The sequence below is a fragment of the Penicillium subrubescens genome, assembly GCF_028828155.1.
Source record: "Penicillium subrubescens strain IBT 31985 chromosome Unknown utg000002l_segment0_segment0, whole genome shotgun sequence".
NCBI lineage: Eukaryota > Fungi > Ascomycota > Eurotiomycetes > Eurotiales > Aspergillaceae > Penicillium > Penicillium subrubescens.
In genome coordinates, this window is record NW_026643152.1 from 151,458 (window position 1) to 166,991 (window position 15,534).

The 15,534-nt window shown below is 45.5% G+C and overlaps 4 protein-coding genes across 4 annotated transcripts; 3 read left to right on the forward strand and 1 right to left on the reverse strand.

Annotated features, from left to right (window-relative positions):
* Positions 1 to 970: 970 nt before the first annotated feature.
* N7473_001582 (SBDS family protein) lies at positions 971 to 1,557 on the forward strand (the record flags this gene model as incomplete). Its single annotated transcript, XM_057147522.1, has 3 exons — positions 971 to 1,134; positions 1,259 to 1,382; positions 1,501 to 1,557. The coding sequence occupies 3 exons, from the start codon at positions 971 to 973 to the stop codon at positions 1,555 to 1,557; spliced, it is 345 nt and encodes a 114-aa protein (XP_057011176.1).
* Positions 1,558 to 1,940: 383 nt separating this feature from the next.
* On the reverse strand, positions 1,941 to 3,923 carry N7473_001583 (vacuolar ATP synthase catalytic subunit A; the record flags this gene model as incomplete). The annotated part of the gene is made up of 6 exons (XM_057147523.1): positions 1,941 to 2,873; positions 2,929 to 3,114; positions 3,178 to 3,242; positions 3,296 to 3,595; positions 3,653 to 3,737; positions 3,792 to 3,923. The coding sequence occupies 6 exons, from the start codon at positions 3,921 to 3,923 to the stop codon at positions 1,941 to 1,943; spliced, it is 1,701 nt and encodes a 566-aa protein (XP_057011177.1).
* A 460-nt stretch (positions 3,924 to 4,383) lies between these two features.
* Positions 4,384 to 6,048, forward strand: N7473_001584 (F0F1 ATP synthase subunit alpha; the record flags this gene model as incomplete). Its single annotated transcript, XM_057147524.1, has 1 exon — positions 4,384 to 6,048. The coding sequence occupies one exon, from the start codon at positions 4,384 to 4,386 to the stop codon at positions 6,046 to 6,048; it is 1,665 nt and encodes a 554-aa protein (XP_057011178.1).
* Positions 6,049 to 6,907: 859 nt separating this feature from the next.
* On the forward strand, positions 6,908 to 7,312 carry N7473_001585 (uncharacterized protein; the record flags this gene model as incomplete). The annotated part of the gene is made up of 2 exons (XM_057147525.1): positions 6,908 to 7,043; positions 7,140 to 7,312. The coding sequence occupies 2 exons, from the start codon at positions 6,908 to 6,910 to the stop codon at positions 7,310 to 7,312; spliced, it is 309 nt and encodes a 102-aa protein (XP_057011179.1).
* Positions 7,313 to 15,534: the final 8,222 nt, after the last annotated feature.

Sequence of the window (15,534 nt, forward strand, 5' to 3'; positions counted from 1 at the left end):
ATTATGTTGAAAGATGCTTACATACTGCCACTGCAACTGCCGGAGGCTCATATTAGGTGCACGTTTTGAGCTTAACGTTGAAAATCATATTTTGACACGTGTACTCTTTGCATTGATGAAAACTGTTCGCAACGTCATCAAACAGTCGTGAAAATATGAGACCAGTAGTAGCATTCAAAATTAAGCTCTTAACGAGATGGAGTTTACCCTCGCGCACTCTGGTAGTTGGTTCCACTTTGATCACACCGAATCATAGGGTGGAGATTATGCGACTTTCATTATGTGATTCGCCGCAGCCTGGCTTTGATGGCTCGTTGCGCGCTACCTTCAGGTAATAATATCGGGGGTATAGGCGAGAGAAAGCAGTCTGGCTCTGTCAGGGCGACAACCGCATAATTATCTTGTCTGCATGAATGCGTAGACAACCTGTTGTACGGTAGTAAACGATTCTCGCAGTGACATTAGCCATTTCTCACACAGTAAAGGGCCTAGGCGCTACTCCGCGCGAATCCATAGAGAAAATCCATTCAACAAACGAATACTCTTCTAATTGTGTCAGTTTAGGCCGAGGACTACGCGCATCAACCTGTGAGCATCTGCCGCTGGTGCGCGCACGTGGTTTTTCAGAGACTCCTTATTCAGAGACTCCTTAAGCCAATTACGCCGCTACACACCGCAGATCCTTGATGTGCCAGGAATAGACACCGACGACATTTTAGAACATAAATTACAGTATTTTACAAGTAATACCTTAACGCTGTGGTGCACCCATGGCCCAAATTGTACGTTGCGTCATCATGATAACAAGGCCTATCGAAACTGTCGATGTTGCCACCATTATATTTCTCGACTATTGTTTTCGCTATTTCTGAGGATTTAGTGAACGTTGTCTTAACCATCCTTCCGCACTACTTATCCTGTCGCAACAAGTTGTTACAGCGGATACAAAACTGCAGCATCACCATTCAGAATGACCCGAGGGAATACAAAGCAGTCCAAGGTTTACTATAAGGGCCGGGCTGAAGACTTCGTCATCTTCGTTGCGGATATTACCGCGGTGCAGAACTGGAGGAAAGATCACACTCTACCACTCGCGCAGGTGATGGATGGGTGGAAAATATTTACTTCACATCAGTAAGTACCTGCTTGCATTTATCCACGTGCATTATCCGAGTTCAGGAAATATTTATCAGCCTAATAATGAGAGCCCAAGAGGCGCACGCAAGGCTATCTGCTAATGGAACCTTGCAACTTGCAGACATGGGCCTCAAGGGATGCATAATGAAGCCAGCAGGGATACTCTTGAGCGTGAGTTCGGAACATCCAATAACCAAGAGGTCATACTTCGTATATTGGAAAAAGGGGAAATTCAGGAGAGTGTCGTGAGTATTAATCTCTCCTTTATCTCGCCATTCATTGTTCATGTTGATTACCGATGTCGATACCAATACTCAGTACCTTCCTCTTGACGACGAGTGCTAACTATCAGATCGCATACAGAATTCTGAACGACAAGGAATTAAAAACGAATCCCAGGGATCACGAGGTATTCTTTAGGACCTCTAAGGGATTCATTTGGTGGCTAATTATTGCCTCAAGCAATGATTATGGTGATCGTATTTAAGCTGTTTTCTGATTGGAGAGCATCAGCCTACCACAATAATCTTTTCAAAAGTAGCGGGAAGTAGTTGATGTCGATCTTAGATCCTGTTCCCTAAAGTCAATGGTCTTTCGTTTAAGTGAATCTGCCTAGTGTCGGTAAGGCCCGACTGGACCCACAATAAAGAAAATAAATTGAACCCGTGGATTTGCAATATAGATTGAAGAATCAGAAAATTAGGTATCCGTGTTCATGTGTTTGTGGCCTCTCACTGGCTTGAAATGGAGACAATTTTTCTAATATTGTTCGCAGGAAACTATTGTACTGTTAAAGCGTCAGGCTAGATCAAATAATAGCACTTCGCGCTACTCCTCACCTTCACTGACACAGTGTCCTCATCATCAGCCATCTCGAACTTCATATTTCGGAGTGTGCTTGAAATACCTCCAGTGAGTTGTTTGATTTTTGCCCAGTTATGACCCTCAGATATAACTCGTTGGCTCTCATCATGGAAACGCATAAAAGCTTTCATCATATACTCAGTTTTCCATAAAGGGCAAAACTCGTCATACTCACTGTATCCATTCTGCTGTAGAAAATCTTCTTCAACCAGTGAAGCCACATCAAGTGTTATCCTGTCGTGGTCATCTAGTGCAGCCTTGCCGACCAGCTGTATTAGCTGTTTCAAGTTGTCAGAGGAATATAGAAGCTCTTTTATCTTTTCCCTCAGCTGCGGAAAGCCAAGGTGTTCTTTCTCGTAGTATTCATCCAATACTGCTAGGTATTTGCTGTAGGATAACGAGATGTTGACGGACGGAAAGTGCTTTCTCTGTGCTAACTTTGTGTCAAGGCCCCAAAACACCTGAACAATACCAAGAGTACTGCTGGTGACGGGGTCTGAAAAGTCTCCACCGGGAGGGCTGACTGCACCGATAATGCTGACGCTACCCTTTCTTTTCGGGCTGCCATGAGCCACGATCCGTCCAGCACGCTCATAGAACGAAGCCAGCTTGGATCCTAGATACGCAGGGAACCCTTGATCCGCAGGCATTTCACCTAGGCGACCTGATATTTCACGCAAGGCTTCGGCCCAACGAGAGGTTGAATCGGCCATCAACGTCACATTTTTCCCTTGATCACGGAAATACTCCGAGATAGTGATAGCAGTGTAGATTGAAGCTTCACGAGCGGCGACAGGCATGTTAGAGGTGTTGGCGATGAGGCAAGTTCGCTTCAGTATAGGCTCTGATGTACCCTCGAGCTTTATTGACCGCTAGGTTTCAAATTAGATCCTTAAAATCAATGTACGTGCCGGCTCCCCAACATACCATAGAAAATTCCATCAAGACCTCAGCCATTTCATTACCACGCTCCCCACAGCCGACATACACGATGATATCGCTGTTCGAGAATTTGGAAATGCTTTGGCTGATGACGGTCTTGCCACTTCCGAACGCACCAGGGATGCATACTGTACCGCCCTGGGCGCATGGGAAGAGAGCATCTAGGGTCCTCTGTCCAGTGAGTAGCGGGGCATCGCAGGACAATCTCTCAGCAACTGGCCGAGAAACACGCACCGGCCACACATGCATCATACTATACTCCGTGGTTTTCCCGTCAAACTTAACTGCCAAAAGCTTCTCTGTGACTGTGTAGCTGCCTGCCTCTGCTATTCGAGTAATCTGTCCCCCGCACGCGGCGGAAGCATGATTTTGTGGTCATCAAGTAAGTTATTCTCGATGACACTTCCCCAGATATCGCCGCCAGTGATGTGATCTCCGACTCTGAACGTTCCCGGCTTGAAGTCCCAGGATTTTTTACGGTCGAGCGACGGGACATCAATTCCACATGGGATGTAGATGGTTTTTGCCAGGGACGATATAGCTTCCAACGGTCTTTGGATTCCGTCGTAGATTGTGCCCATCAATCCAGGCCCAAGTTCAACAGCTAGTGGCTGTCCTGTACCAGTGACAGGATCGCCGACTGCTATACCACCTGCGAATTTTGGCCGTATCAGCGGGTGTAGCTGAGCAGAACTTTGCAAACACGTACTTGTTTCCTCGAAGGTTTGTATGGTAATCCTGTCTCTCTCTATTCTGATGACCTCTCCCACTAACTGGTCGTACCCTACTCGGCACTATGGAAAAGGCAGTCAGGAGAATTATGCTCAAGCTGGCCCCGTTATACTCACAAGTTCGTACATACAGCAGCCTCTCATGTTCTCCGCAATGATGATAGGTCCCGAAACAGAGAACACTGAGCCGTGCCGTCCATTTTCAAGCTCTGGATAATCCACTTCGGATGCTATCGTAGATTGTTTCATGGGTGTTGGGTACCCTCAGAATCTCGTATTATATGTTGGGATGAATTGTCCAAATACCGTTGGAGATAAGTTAGAATGACCATTACGTCACCCTCGCGGCGGTACAGGCGGATTCATTGGTTGTAGCGGTTATGTGCCTGTTAAGAATATCTGGAACCCTTAGTTAAGAACAATGCAATTAACTATGGCAGTTGGTCATATGACTTTGCTAGTCTTATACGTCACTACCCGCATACTAGTTCAGAATCCGTATGTACAGTTATTACCGCAGACAATTCTACCATAGATTACCGCACTGCTTATAAAGCCCGGCTTCCCGACGAAGCAAACTTATCTGTCAATGTTCCGACGTTGATTGTCATAGCCATAGTTACGTCATTATTTGGGGATCCGTTTAACTTCGTCTTATCTCCGACCTCTTGCGCGGTCTCATCATTAACATCGTGGAATTTAGCTCGGTATGCCCAAACCCACCTCGCAGCTATTTAATCGCGCCATCGATGTTGCTTCTGTCCTTAAGATCAGGAGATCATTCCATGGCCCAACGCCAGATTTGGCGACATTTTGCAAGCAATTTCGTTCATATGCCATTAACGCCAAGGCTGGACCGAATGAAGTCTCTTCAACGCTGGAACGCCGAATACACGGCATTGAGGAGGATACTAAGTTAACAGAGACAGGCCGAGTTTTGTCTGTTGGTGACGGTATCGTTCGCGCCCGAGGATTGACTAATATCCAAGCTGAAGAGCTGGTCGAATTTCCGTCCGGTGTGAAGGGTATGTGTATGAACCTGGAAGCTGCTCGTGTCGGTATCGTGCTCTTCGGTTCGGATCGCCTTGTCAAACAGGAAGATACTGTCAAGCGGACTGGCGAGATTGTTGATATTCCCGTTGGCCTTGAGATGCTGGGACGAGTGGTTAACGCACTAGGAAGTCCAATCGATGGCAAAGGGCCCATCAAAACTACCGAGAAGCGGCGGGCTCAGCTCAAGGCCCCTGGTATTCTGCCTCGCCATTCCGTCAACCAACCTGTTCAGACTGGTATAAAAGCGATTGATGCCATGGTGCCAATTGGCCGTGGTCAGCGTGAGCTGGTCATTGGGGACCGTCAAACTGGGAAGACGGCCATCACTCTGGACACTATCCTAAATCAGAGAAGATGGAATAGCTCCTCTGTTGAATCCGACAGGCTGTACTGTATTTACGTCGCTATCGGCCAGAAGCGCTCCACTGTGGCCCAGCTTGTCAAGACTCTTGAAGAAAATGATGCCATGAAATACTCGATCATTGTCGCAGCTACGGCCTCGGAAGCTGCTCCTCTACAATACCTTGCTCCCTTTGCTGGCTGTGCTATGGGGGAGTGGTTTCGAGACAGTGGCAGACATGCTATTATCGTGTATGATGACCTGTCAAAGCATGCAGTGGCCTACCGTCAGATGTCGCTGTTGCTTCGCCGGCCCCCTGGACGTGAGGCTTACCCTGGAGATGTTTTCTACCTCCATTCACGTCTTTTGGAGCGTGCAGCAAAATTGAACGACAAGCATGGTGGCGGCTCTCTTACCGCTCTTCCTATCGTTGAGACTCAAGGCGGTGATGTTTCTGCGTACATCCCTACCAACGTGATCTCCATCACAGACGGGCAGATATTTTTGGAATCCGAACTCTTCTATAAGGGCATCCGTCCTGCGGTCAACGTTGGACTTTCCGTGTCTCGTGTTGGCTCTGCCGCGCAACTTAAATCAATGAAACAAGTTGCCAGTTCCCTTAAGCTATTTTTGGCCCAATATCGCGAAGTTGCGGCCTTTTCTCAGCTAGGTTCGGATCTGGATGCCGCCACGAAGCAAACTCTTCGACGTGGCGAGCGTCTGATTGAGCTTTTAAAACAAAAGCAGTACGCTCCTATGGCTGTCAATGAGATGGTACCCTTGATCTATGCTGGTATTAATGGTCTTTTTGATAATATACCTGTTAACAGGATTATGGATTGGGAAGCTGAGTTTCTCGCCCACTGCAGACACAACAAGCCAGAGCTGCTCTCCAGGATCGAAGATGAAGGCGAATTAAGCAATGACCTAGAAGCCCAAATTATGGAGGTCATTGTCGCCTTCAATAAAGTTTTCTCATAGACCGTGAGTTATTCCTCAGAGCACTACTCGCCGTTGAATCTCTTTCGTTTGATGCTTGATTCCTGGAAGGTTTCTACTCACGATCTTGGCACGTTTATTCAGATAGCCGAGAATAGGCCTGGATCGGCTTGATTAAATGCATTCCGCTACTCGAAATTTCTCTGTACTTCTAGGGGAAAAGATGAAATTATATCAAATCCTCTACGGCATCCTCGTATTTGTATCAAATAACCTTTAACGCCGCTGATTTGGTTTTCTAAAGTTGTAGTCTACTTCACCCTTACGGAAGACTTCTGAAACCAATACTTCATCCTTAGATGACATGATCTTTTATTTTAGTAGCTAGTACCGTAGCTCTCTGGACTTGTTGGCTGTTTTCTCAACCGCAAGAGTTGTTTCTCTAGGCTTTTTGTTCTCATCATAGTAAGCTAGGATGATCAACTTGCCTGCTTTAGCACAAACAGCCCGTGTCGTGTTCTAGACATGTATAATGGGCATCATTAAGACGTATTGAACACATTATATAAACCTACGCCCGCTCATGACGTATATTTTGGAGAGTTGATCTAGAGCTATATTAGTGGCGACAGAAGCTAAGGATAGCCGTACCTTGGTTCGGATGGGGTGGTGAAATTTTATGTGTATTAGGACATCACATGATTAACGTAGGCAAGCTACTGGACCCAAATTTTGCCACAGCGAAGGCCAAGTTCTGGCCTTTTAAAACGATTATTCTTTTCACTTCAAGAGGTAGGAAAATACTGTTGTCTATATTGTCACAATGCAGAGCCTAAACAAAATGAGTCTTAAACGAGGCATGCGAACAACTTTCTTGATTTGTCGCTACTGTCAATATAATATGGCCCGCCCGGCAGGAATCGCGATTTTTATTCAAGACAAGCCCAAGGGTCTGGTGAACAAGGCAGAGGCTCGCGATGACGATGCCGAGAGTCCGCCGGACAGCAATCCAAATGAGGACCGTTCAGAGGACAAAGGTAATAATACACCTGGCTCTACTTCTTAGTTATTGCATCATGGATTTCATATGTTGGTATTAATTATTTTTGCTGACGAAATGTCTAATATTTTAGAACTCCCAAAATCCACAGCAACGAACGGAGCTAAAGAAAATGATGAATATTACAGCCTCAAAATGCACCGTGAAGGTCCCAATACCGAGAGTGGCGAATTGGGCCCGAAATCCAAATCAAATGGTGTCAAACGCCATAATGAAGACATGGCCAACCGTTATGATAAGCGTTGAATTCTTTTGGATCACCGCCTTGGTTCTTCAATATTTCGAAATATTAGATGATATGGGATATGGCATGATGGTCATATGTGTGATGAGCCAGTTAGCTGCGCCAGCAAAAGCACAGATCAAACAAATCTTGGCCCCTAAAGTCCAATAACCTCACCATCCATCGTCAATCTGCAGGTCTCAGGCATAGTAGCCTCACGTAGAATCCGAAGCTTCCTCTTCAAATACATGACTTCTTTTGAAGTTCCAAGATATTCAGACGAGCCATCCCTAGTAATTGCACTCTCCGCAACCTTTTGGATGCCATGGGGCAATCCTTCGTGTTTTCGCCATGGTCCCAACTCACTACATCTTCTAATTGTAAGAACTCGGCGTCGAGATTCCGGCGGTACCGCCTTTCACTCTGACTGTGTGCAATCTTTTGTCTTGAAGTCATTAATTTGCAATTGATGCCTGATTTCGGTTCTGGCCTCCGGATTGCGTCGTTCTTTCAAAGGAAGAGTTGAGCAGTCGATAAGATTTGAGGGCAGGATGTGTGGCTCTTGGTACGCTTGCACGCTACTGCGTCTACAAATAGAGCTATCAGACGGTTCTGGGACTTCAATATTCGGCAGTGCAGTTGAAGAATACCAAGGGTGTTTTAGTATGACTGCACATTCATCATATGTCATGTCCTTGATATCGTTCTCAGCTCGATAATGAAAAGTAATAGATGCTAGATGCAACTCACATTGTTCCAAAGGAAAGGAAGAACCTCGTTATTCAACAAGTTCGTGAATCCAGGCTCACAATTTTGCAGCTCGTGATCAAAAGTTGTTGGTTGTCGTAAGTCAAGCTACTCTCAGAGCCACAAGAGCCTAGACAATCTGAATCAAGAAACCCGTTTGACTCTTCCACCAGATCTGGTGTTTGAAGGAGATTTTGTGTAAGATGCTGCATGATCTGAGTCTCTAGGTTGACAGTCGGGAAGTTCTTCAGTCCTAGGCCTGAGGCATACGTAGGATACTTACGGTGGAAATTTATGCTCATTAAATCGTCAGTCTTCCCCTGCACTTGGTACTGGAAGCATAGGAGCCAGACTAGATGTGCCTCCGAACATCGTTTGAAACCATAGTTCTTCATAGATTGTCATAGATTGACCACGTATACTATGCATTGGAGGAAGCCTATAGGTGCGCTCATAACACTTAACCGGTCAGTTCTCTAAGGAGAATATATAGTCAATTGATTCGATAGTAGCTACTACTTCCTTGTTGCTCTCAGAACTATTGAGCTATGATGTAACCAAGGGCTATGGGCCATTCAGCCAGCCGACCAGTTATAATCGCCACAGGTTTGATGGAACAGCCCTCCGATGGGAATTGATACGGACACATTGATTCCAATGGATTGCCACATAGTTACGTAAGGCTAGCATTTAACTGGTTTGACGATGGACCTCCCAATGGGAGGGACAATCAACCCAGTGGGTATCTCAACCAAATGGGTGCATTAAAAATAGAACTCTGACTGGCTGTCGAAAAAAGATGACTGGCCAAAATTGGATTCTCTCTGGTTTTGAACTACTCTGTTTTAATACTCATTCCCATGATACACGTGATTTCATCCTTATTAAAACTAGAGTACCCGTGGGTATGCCACGGGTAGGAAGTTCATACATACTTCTGGGGGACTGCGTGGCCAAAATTGGATCGTGGTTTTAATACCACTGGGTGCTAATGACTGTTGGTATCACCAGCTAGGTCCTGTGTACACAGTTAAGTGGACAGCGTGTATGTTCCAAAAGCAGAATGTAAATTGATTGATGTAGATAGATATATCTTCCAGGTCCAATGCCCCTGAATTTATGCAGCGGGAGCCGCAGCTTAGCAGATTTAGGTACGACATGTCTTTGCTTATTCTGACTGGAGGATATGTTCCGACAATGACTGTAGTTCATAATACCCATGTGGTTTTAACACCAAGGTGGTTTAAAAACTACACCATATGTGCCCTTGTATGGATATGTAGAACAATAATTCCAAATAGCACGAGAGTAAAAATTATCTGCCGCCTATGTCTTCTATCCTTATGCCTACGTGTTAGATGCCTCCTAAAGAAGCTCGACAACTAGGCAAGGAAGGGGTCATGGTGCCCGAAAGTCAGAGTCTACTCTACACCGCCTTATTTATAACACGCCAGAACACGCTAACTAGTAGGTAAATCATAACACGCGTTTCCTCAGCCCGTTCGCTTAAATCCTAGTACTTTTATCACAGCCAGATTCATCCTTCTCATCTAGGTAATATGAGCGATCGAACGGCACGACTGATAGTGTTATGTAGATATGAACACGTCGAATTCATATAGCAAAAACAGTTATATATAGTGGATATCATTACACCCTAAAATATTTCTCGAGCTTATAAAAATATCTAGTAGGATATATTTAATACTAAGGTACCATAAGATCGTAGAATCAGCCTTAAGCGTTGAAATTTGAAGTTGTGAAATATTGCATTTAGTATGGTGTTTGGGGTGTCGCGCTCATGCAGGAATTACGTTAACTAACTACTGTAAGGATGAAAGTACAGGCCTAGTGGCCCGTGGCCCCTCTTTCCCGCATTTGCCCCCGGCGGACTAGTCCGCCCTAGCTCGTTGAGGCGGTTGGCGGTGTGGCTAAGTTGCTTTTTGCCCCTCGTTTCGCGAGTTCGCGTGGGTAAGATGCCGTAGGGACAAGGCAATACACGGAATTAGGTGTACACGCAAGTACGATCATCCCGAACAAACGACGATCTAAGCTTCTTGAGTCAGAGATACGGCTCTGGAAGATTGGCGCTTTATGGCTCAGGGGAATGGTTCAAAACGCGCCTAAGAAAGAGGAGAACCCTTATCCTCCGTGGTTCTTTCGCGTCCTTGGTCCTTGTCCTTAGCGACTGTTCACCCTCTGGCTACGAATTTGATGAAGACCTTTCTGATTTAGCGTCAGAGCGAACAGCGGGCGAAGAAGAGCAGCTAACGAAGAAAAGAAGGAAACTTGAGGCTAGCAACAAGGAAAGCGACGAAGACGAAGACAAAGAAGATGACGAAGGTGAAGACGATGACAAAGACGATGACGAAGACGACAGTATATCTGAGAGGTCATATGCTGATTCTTTGGCCGATGTTTACTATGAATTCAAAGAAATACGCGAAGAACGAAAAAGGGAGCTTGAACGGGAACGACAAGATATACTCTTTATGATTCAGTCCGAAAGTGAAATAGAAAGCTAGGTCAACTAGGTATACCGTTCTTTCATTGACGCCCCAAAGGAGGACAAACTGACCTCTATGCCATCCCTTTATGCTACCACTTATATCATTCATTGCCGAGATTAACCTAAATATTTCTACAATGGATTGGGACTAGGATATGTTGAATTTTACCACCTATTAGTGGAGGATAATTTTGGTTCTAATCTACCCCCGGATTTTGACCCGAAGAGGATGCACGGACATATCTATATCAACGCAAGCAACGGCGTCTAGTTTGAACTATTTGATCCACCGGATGAATTTAGTGGGTCGGATTTCATAATATCACCTTTCCTGAGTGGCCCCTATGAAGTGCGAATCAAGTTTTTCAGCAAGGATTATATCAAAATGAGTATCCCTAGAGAGCTGGTATTTGAGAATAAAGATCCGCCTGCCGATGCTCCTGATGTCTTTGAGTACGTGGGTGTTCAGCGCGATTGGGAAAAGTGGAAGGCAGAAAGAAAAAGAATGTGGAAAGAAGCGGAGAAAAACCGGCCCCCTTTACCTCGCGACAGTTGGTTCGAGAGAACCTATCCGATAGGTACTGGAATTAAGGACAGTGGTAATACCTTGATACTAGCCGTGGGACTATTTAATAAGCAGAGGAATCTCCGTACGGACTAGTATTTATAAGAGCAATTGAATTGATTAAGATGTGTGTAGGTGCAAGATCTATTAAGAGACTTCTAGTAGACTGCCAGGCCGTGTTACGACGCCGTACTTCCGAGATACTCTGGGGCACTTTGCGGTTATTCTGCAGGGCTAGGCGAGATCTAGCATTACAATATCAAATGACACTATGCTACACATTATGTTCGAAAAGCTGAAGACAAACGTCTATGAGAGTATGATTATTGTGGCTCCGAGATTCCTATGAGAGAACAGCGGAGCACGACTTTACTTTAGTTGTATTTAGTTTGTCCAAAGCTTCGCTGTCCTCTCCCTTTGGGAAGTGGGGGATATTGATAATGGCGTCTATGGCTACCAGACATTGTTTGCAGAGTTTGACTATAGCGCTGGCCACTTTCTATACTACAGCATGATGTACTATGGAGGTATTGGTCAGGTACGGATCTATGGTATTCATCGTGACTATGATGTGCACTATGGCACAGTGGCACAGCTTTAGTTTTCGAACTGTCTTCTGGTGAGAGATTGAGTTTCTAGGTGTGGGAGAAATAAAATGGTTCAAGTTCTGCTTGGGGACGTTGCGTGGCGGAGATAGTCGCCTGGAAGTTCGGAATGGAGCTTCGAGGTTAACTATCCAGCTTTGGGAAGAAGTAGCAATATGTTCAATATGAATCTCAATCCGAACCACGTCGAAAAAGAATGGGCCTCTCTATTAGACTGCCCTAGCAGAAGCTTTATATGGATATGCTTCCTTATAGTTTCTAAGTTGCTATAAAGCAACGCAGCATTTGGAAGAGCTAGTCAGTAGTTATCTCTTGCCGGATTTTTCTTATATCGATCATGGGGAATAATGATTGTCGGCTATTTGTGGGAATGATGACCGGCCTTATTGCTGATTGGCAGCTGCTGAGCTCTTGTTCTAGTCTCTATCGATCCGAGGAGTATGGATGCTAGTTTCTAGGGCCTACGTAGAACCTAGGAACTTGCACACAGCTTTTGGGAACGCACAATCGCTTTCCAGGACCCCGGCTTATATTCCTGGAGATGCTATCTATGCGCCTAGGAACACATCTGCTGGCCCTGGGAGCTGTTCTGCTTCTGGGAATCCCTGCCTTGTATTCCTGGGTTGTTATACCTGAGGATCTATTGGAACTTGAAGAGTTGTGTATATAGCAGGCAGCTATGATAGCAGAACTTACGATACTAGAGGCCCGCACCACTATACGAGATTGTGTTGAAGATGAGGGGGTTCAGCAGTCTTCTGCCTGGATTTCTTGCGCAATATCTTGTATACAGCAGGACATATAGTTCTTGACTCTGATCATTCATTTTGAGACGCTACTGGCCTCTAACAGATAATACAGGAGGATTTCAGAAATTTCTTTGCTCCTGAGAGGCGATGTATAGGTGCCCTAGACTGTATATAAGATTCGAGGAGCAAGAAAGCTCCTAGGCCTAGCTTGTACGTTCCGGGAGCCGACGGGCGCTCTCTAGGATTAACTCCCCCCGGGGCGCTTCCGCGTTGTCTGCAATCAGGTTTTTTTTCCCTAGGAATCGGCTGATTCCCGTGGTCGAGGCCTAGGCAAGAGGGCTAGGCAAAGACGTGACCGGGTCTCTGCTCTACGTAGAGAAAATTGTCGAACTTAGGAGTGGTATCTTAGTTACCACTAGCAACATGCTTATTCATCGAGCACCCATATGTTAATGGGATGGAACCGATACTTGCGGGTAACTTGTTTCGGTTGTCCCGTCTCCCTATCTTTGTGCTTCTTGTATGTAACTTTGGCATCCTGCGATAACACTGTCTAGTATCTCGCGGGGACTGCGGCTTTTAGTTTGTCCTTGAGGGCCCGCTCGTATTCCACTCTTTTACTTAGAAGACAATTCACTCGTGTTTTCCCCTCTCTATTCGCTAGTTCCTATACATATGCATATATATATCTGACAGTTTGTCTAAAATCTCTGTCGTTTTGTGCTCTACGAGCGTGTTGAATTCTGGGAGACAGCCGCCGTTGCATGAGGGCTTAACGTCACCGGTGAAGCAACCATTTAAAGTATGCCGCAGGAGACAACAGAGTCGGCCCGATGAAACAAAAGGATAAATAATGTAGATAAATGCTATTTGTAATATCACTATGAACATTTGTTGAGAAAACTCCGGTAATTTGGAGACTAGTGCGTCTAACATTCAAAATTGAGGTCTTGTCGGGATGAAGTTGATTCTCACATTTTTACTAGTTGATGACGAACTATCAGATAGTATGTATACGTATGGGAACTAGCAAATTGAGAGAGAAAACGGATGAATTGATTCCCCCTTCCCTCTATGAGCGGGGGTTTAGGGGCTCTGTTGAAGTACCCTATGGAATCGGCGACGAAGCCGGCTTCACGTCTGTAACTCTGGTGTTGTCTATATGCGATTAAAACAAAGATCGACGAAATGTGGGTACTTGATGAATGAGCAGGTTGCTAGTGGTGAGATACGGTGCCTCCCCTAAATTCGACAGTTGGTTCCATTATCACCGCACCAAATCATTAATTAGAAATTCTTGCTACCGTTGTCCAGCAGCTTCAACGGCTATGCGCACTACTGATACCTGCCTACGCAGTGGAATGCGGACCGACATCTCTTCTAAAAATAGGTCCGCAACCCTGTGTAGGTCACGCTTGGCACATTTTGGCGTTGGTGATGAGTTCGGCGTTGGGTCCACAGTAAAGCGAGGGCCTTTGTTTGATCCGACAACGCAGAAAATTTGTTCGTCAGTCAATGCTTTTTAAACAACACTATGTCCATAAAGTAACTCATTATGGCTATTTCAACATTAACAGTCTAGAGTTGGTATTCTAAGTGTCACTCAAATTGATGAATATTGATGGTAAACATGATCTTAAACAGGCCTTAGATTTGGACGGCTGCCCTAATAATTAGGTGTTACTAGTTGCATTGCTAATAGCAGTCACTCTGGTGCTAATTAAAGTACGTAGGCGACAGAACAAGCCGAGAAGTCTATAAATACTCTTTATTATCCCTAGTCTTTTGCTCCAGTCGCCTGGACTAGACGGGACCGGACACTATCAGTGAATGCGTGATAAGTTCTTCCTCTATTAATTATCAACTGACTCTTTAACTGAGTTAAGTTAACTCAGCTTATACAGACAAAGCACCTCGTTGAATCATGTGAGTCTGTAAGTGCCTGATACGCCGCCATGCAAAGCTCCTCCTCTTCACTGGCTATCTAGCTATCGTCTCGAGTTGTCCTGATTGAGCTGGACAAGCCGACACGAAGAAATCTAGGCTCCCTGATAACAATCCCGTTAATTAGAGATATCACAGCTGTCCAATTGAGTTGACCCCTTCACAATCGAGACGTTCCCTTATTTTCAATGGTGCAAAAACAGGCGAGCTATGTCACGGGTATGTGGCTCGGCCTTTTGCCTTGGCTGATACTAACCTCGAAGACACTTTATACTGCTAGAACTGGGTGCCTATCGCCTAAAAAACATAAGTGCAACACTTCTAATCCCGGATGCTAACCGAAATATGTCAGTCATAAACCACCCCTTTGAGCTACTAACTAATGACTGGCAGCAAATGATGAGTTGTGACTTAGAATAGCATCCTTAGCGTTCGAGCGCTACTATAAATCATCGTATCGCAAAGCTGACGCCTACAGACTACTATCTGACTGGTCGCACTACTTGTGTTAGTAATCATCGCACTACCCGTTCTGCCAGCTGTGAAACCCCGTTACCGGGAATGTGCTCTAAGACCGGTACGGGGATAGAGCTCGTCACGGTTTTGGGAACCTTTTGACGCTATTCAAAGCCGCGGGATTTGAAAGCACACTGATGTCTGGTTACCGACTATGAATAGGGAAACGAGAATGAAATGCGGTCGTCTTCGATGCAGAGACGTGACTGTTGATTTACTTCGTTGTGTACCAAGTTGGCACCAACAGCGGCTGTACGTGGCCCAATGGTGGATAACTATGAGTTCATAAGCCCTCCCGCATACACCAATGCAACGACAAACCCCTTTCAATGAAGAACCCCGAAGTATAAATCGTTTCTCGCAAGGTTCGGATCCGCACTATAGAGACAGAATCATCACTTCCGTATGTTTGAGCCCCGAATATCCATCCGCTGGAGACGATAGTGTGCAGAACACCACCAAGGAGCTGCGACAGCTCATCGACAACACCACTCGAAGCGCCGTCATAGAATCCACGAAATCAGACCTGGGGTCAAACGCGAACGGCACGCCTTCAAAACTATCAATGACCAGCTGAAGAGGAAGTGCGAGTGCATCGGAACCAGATCGA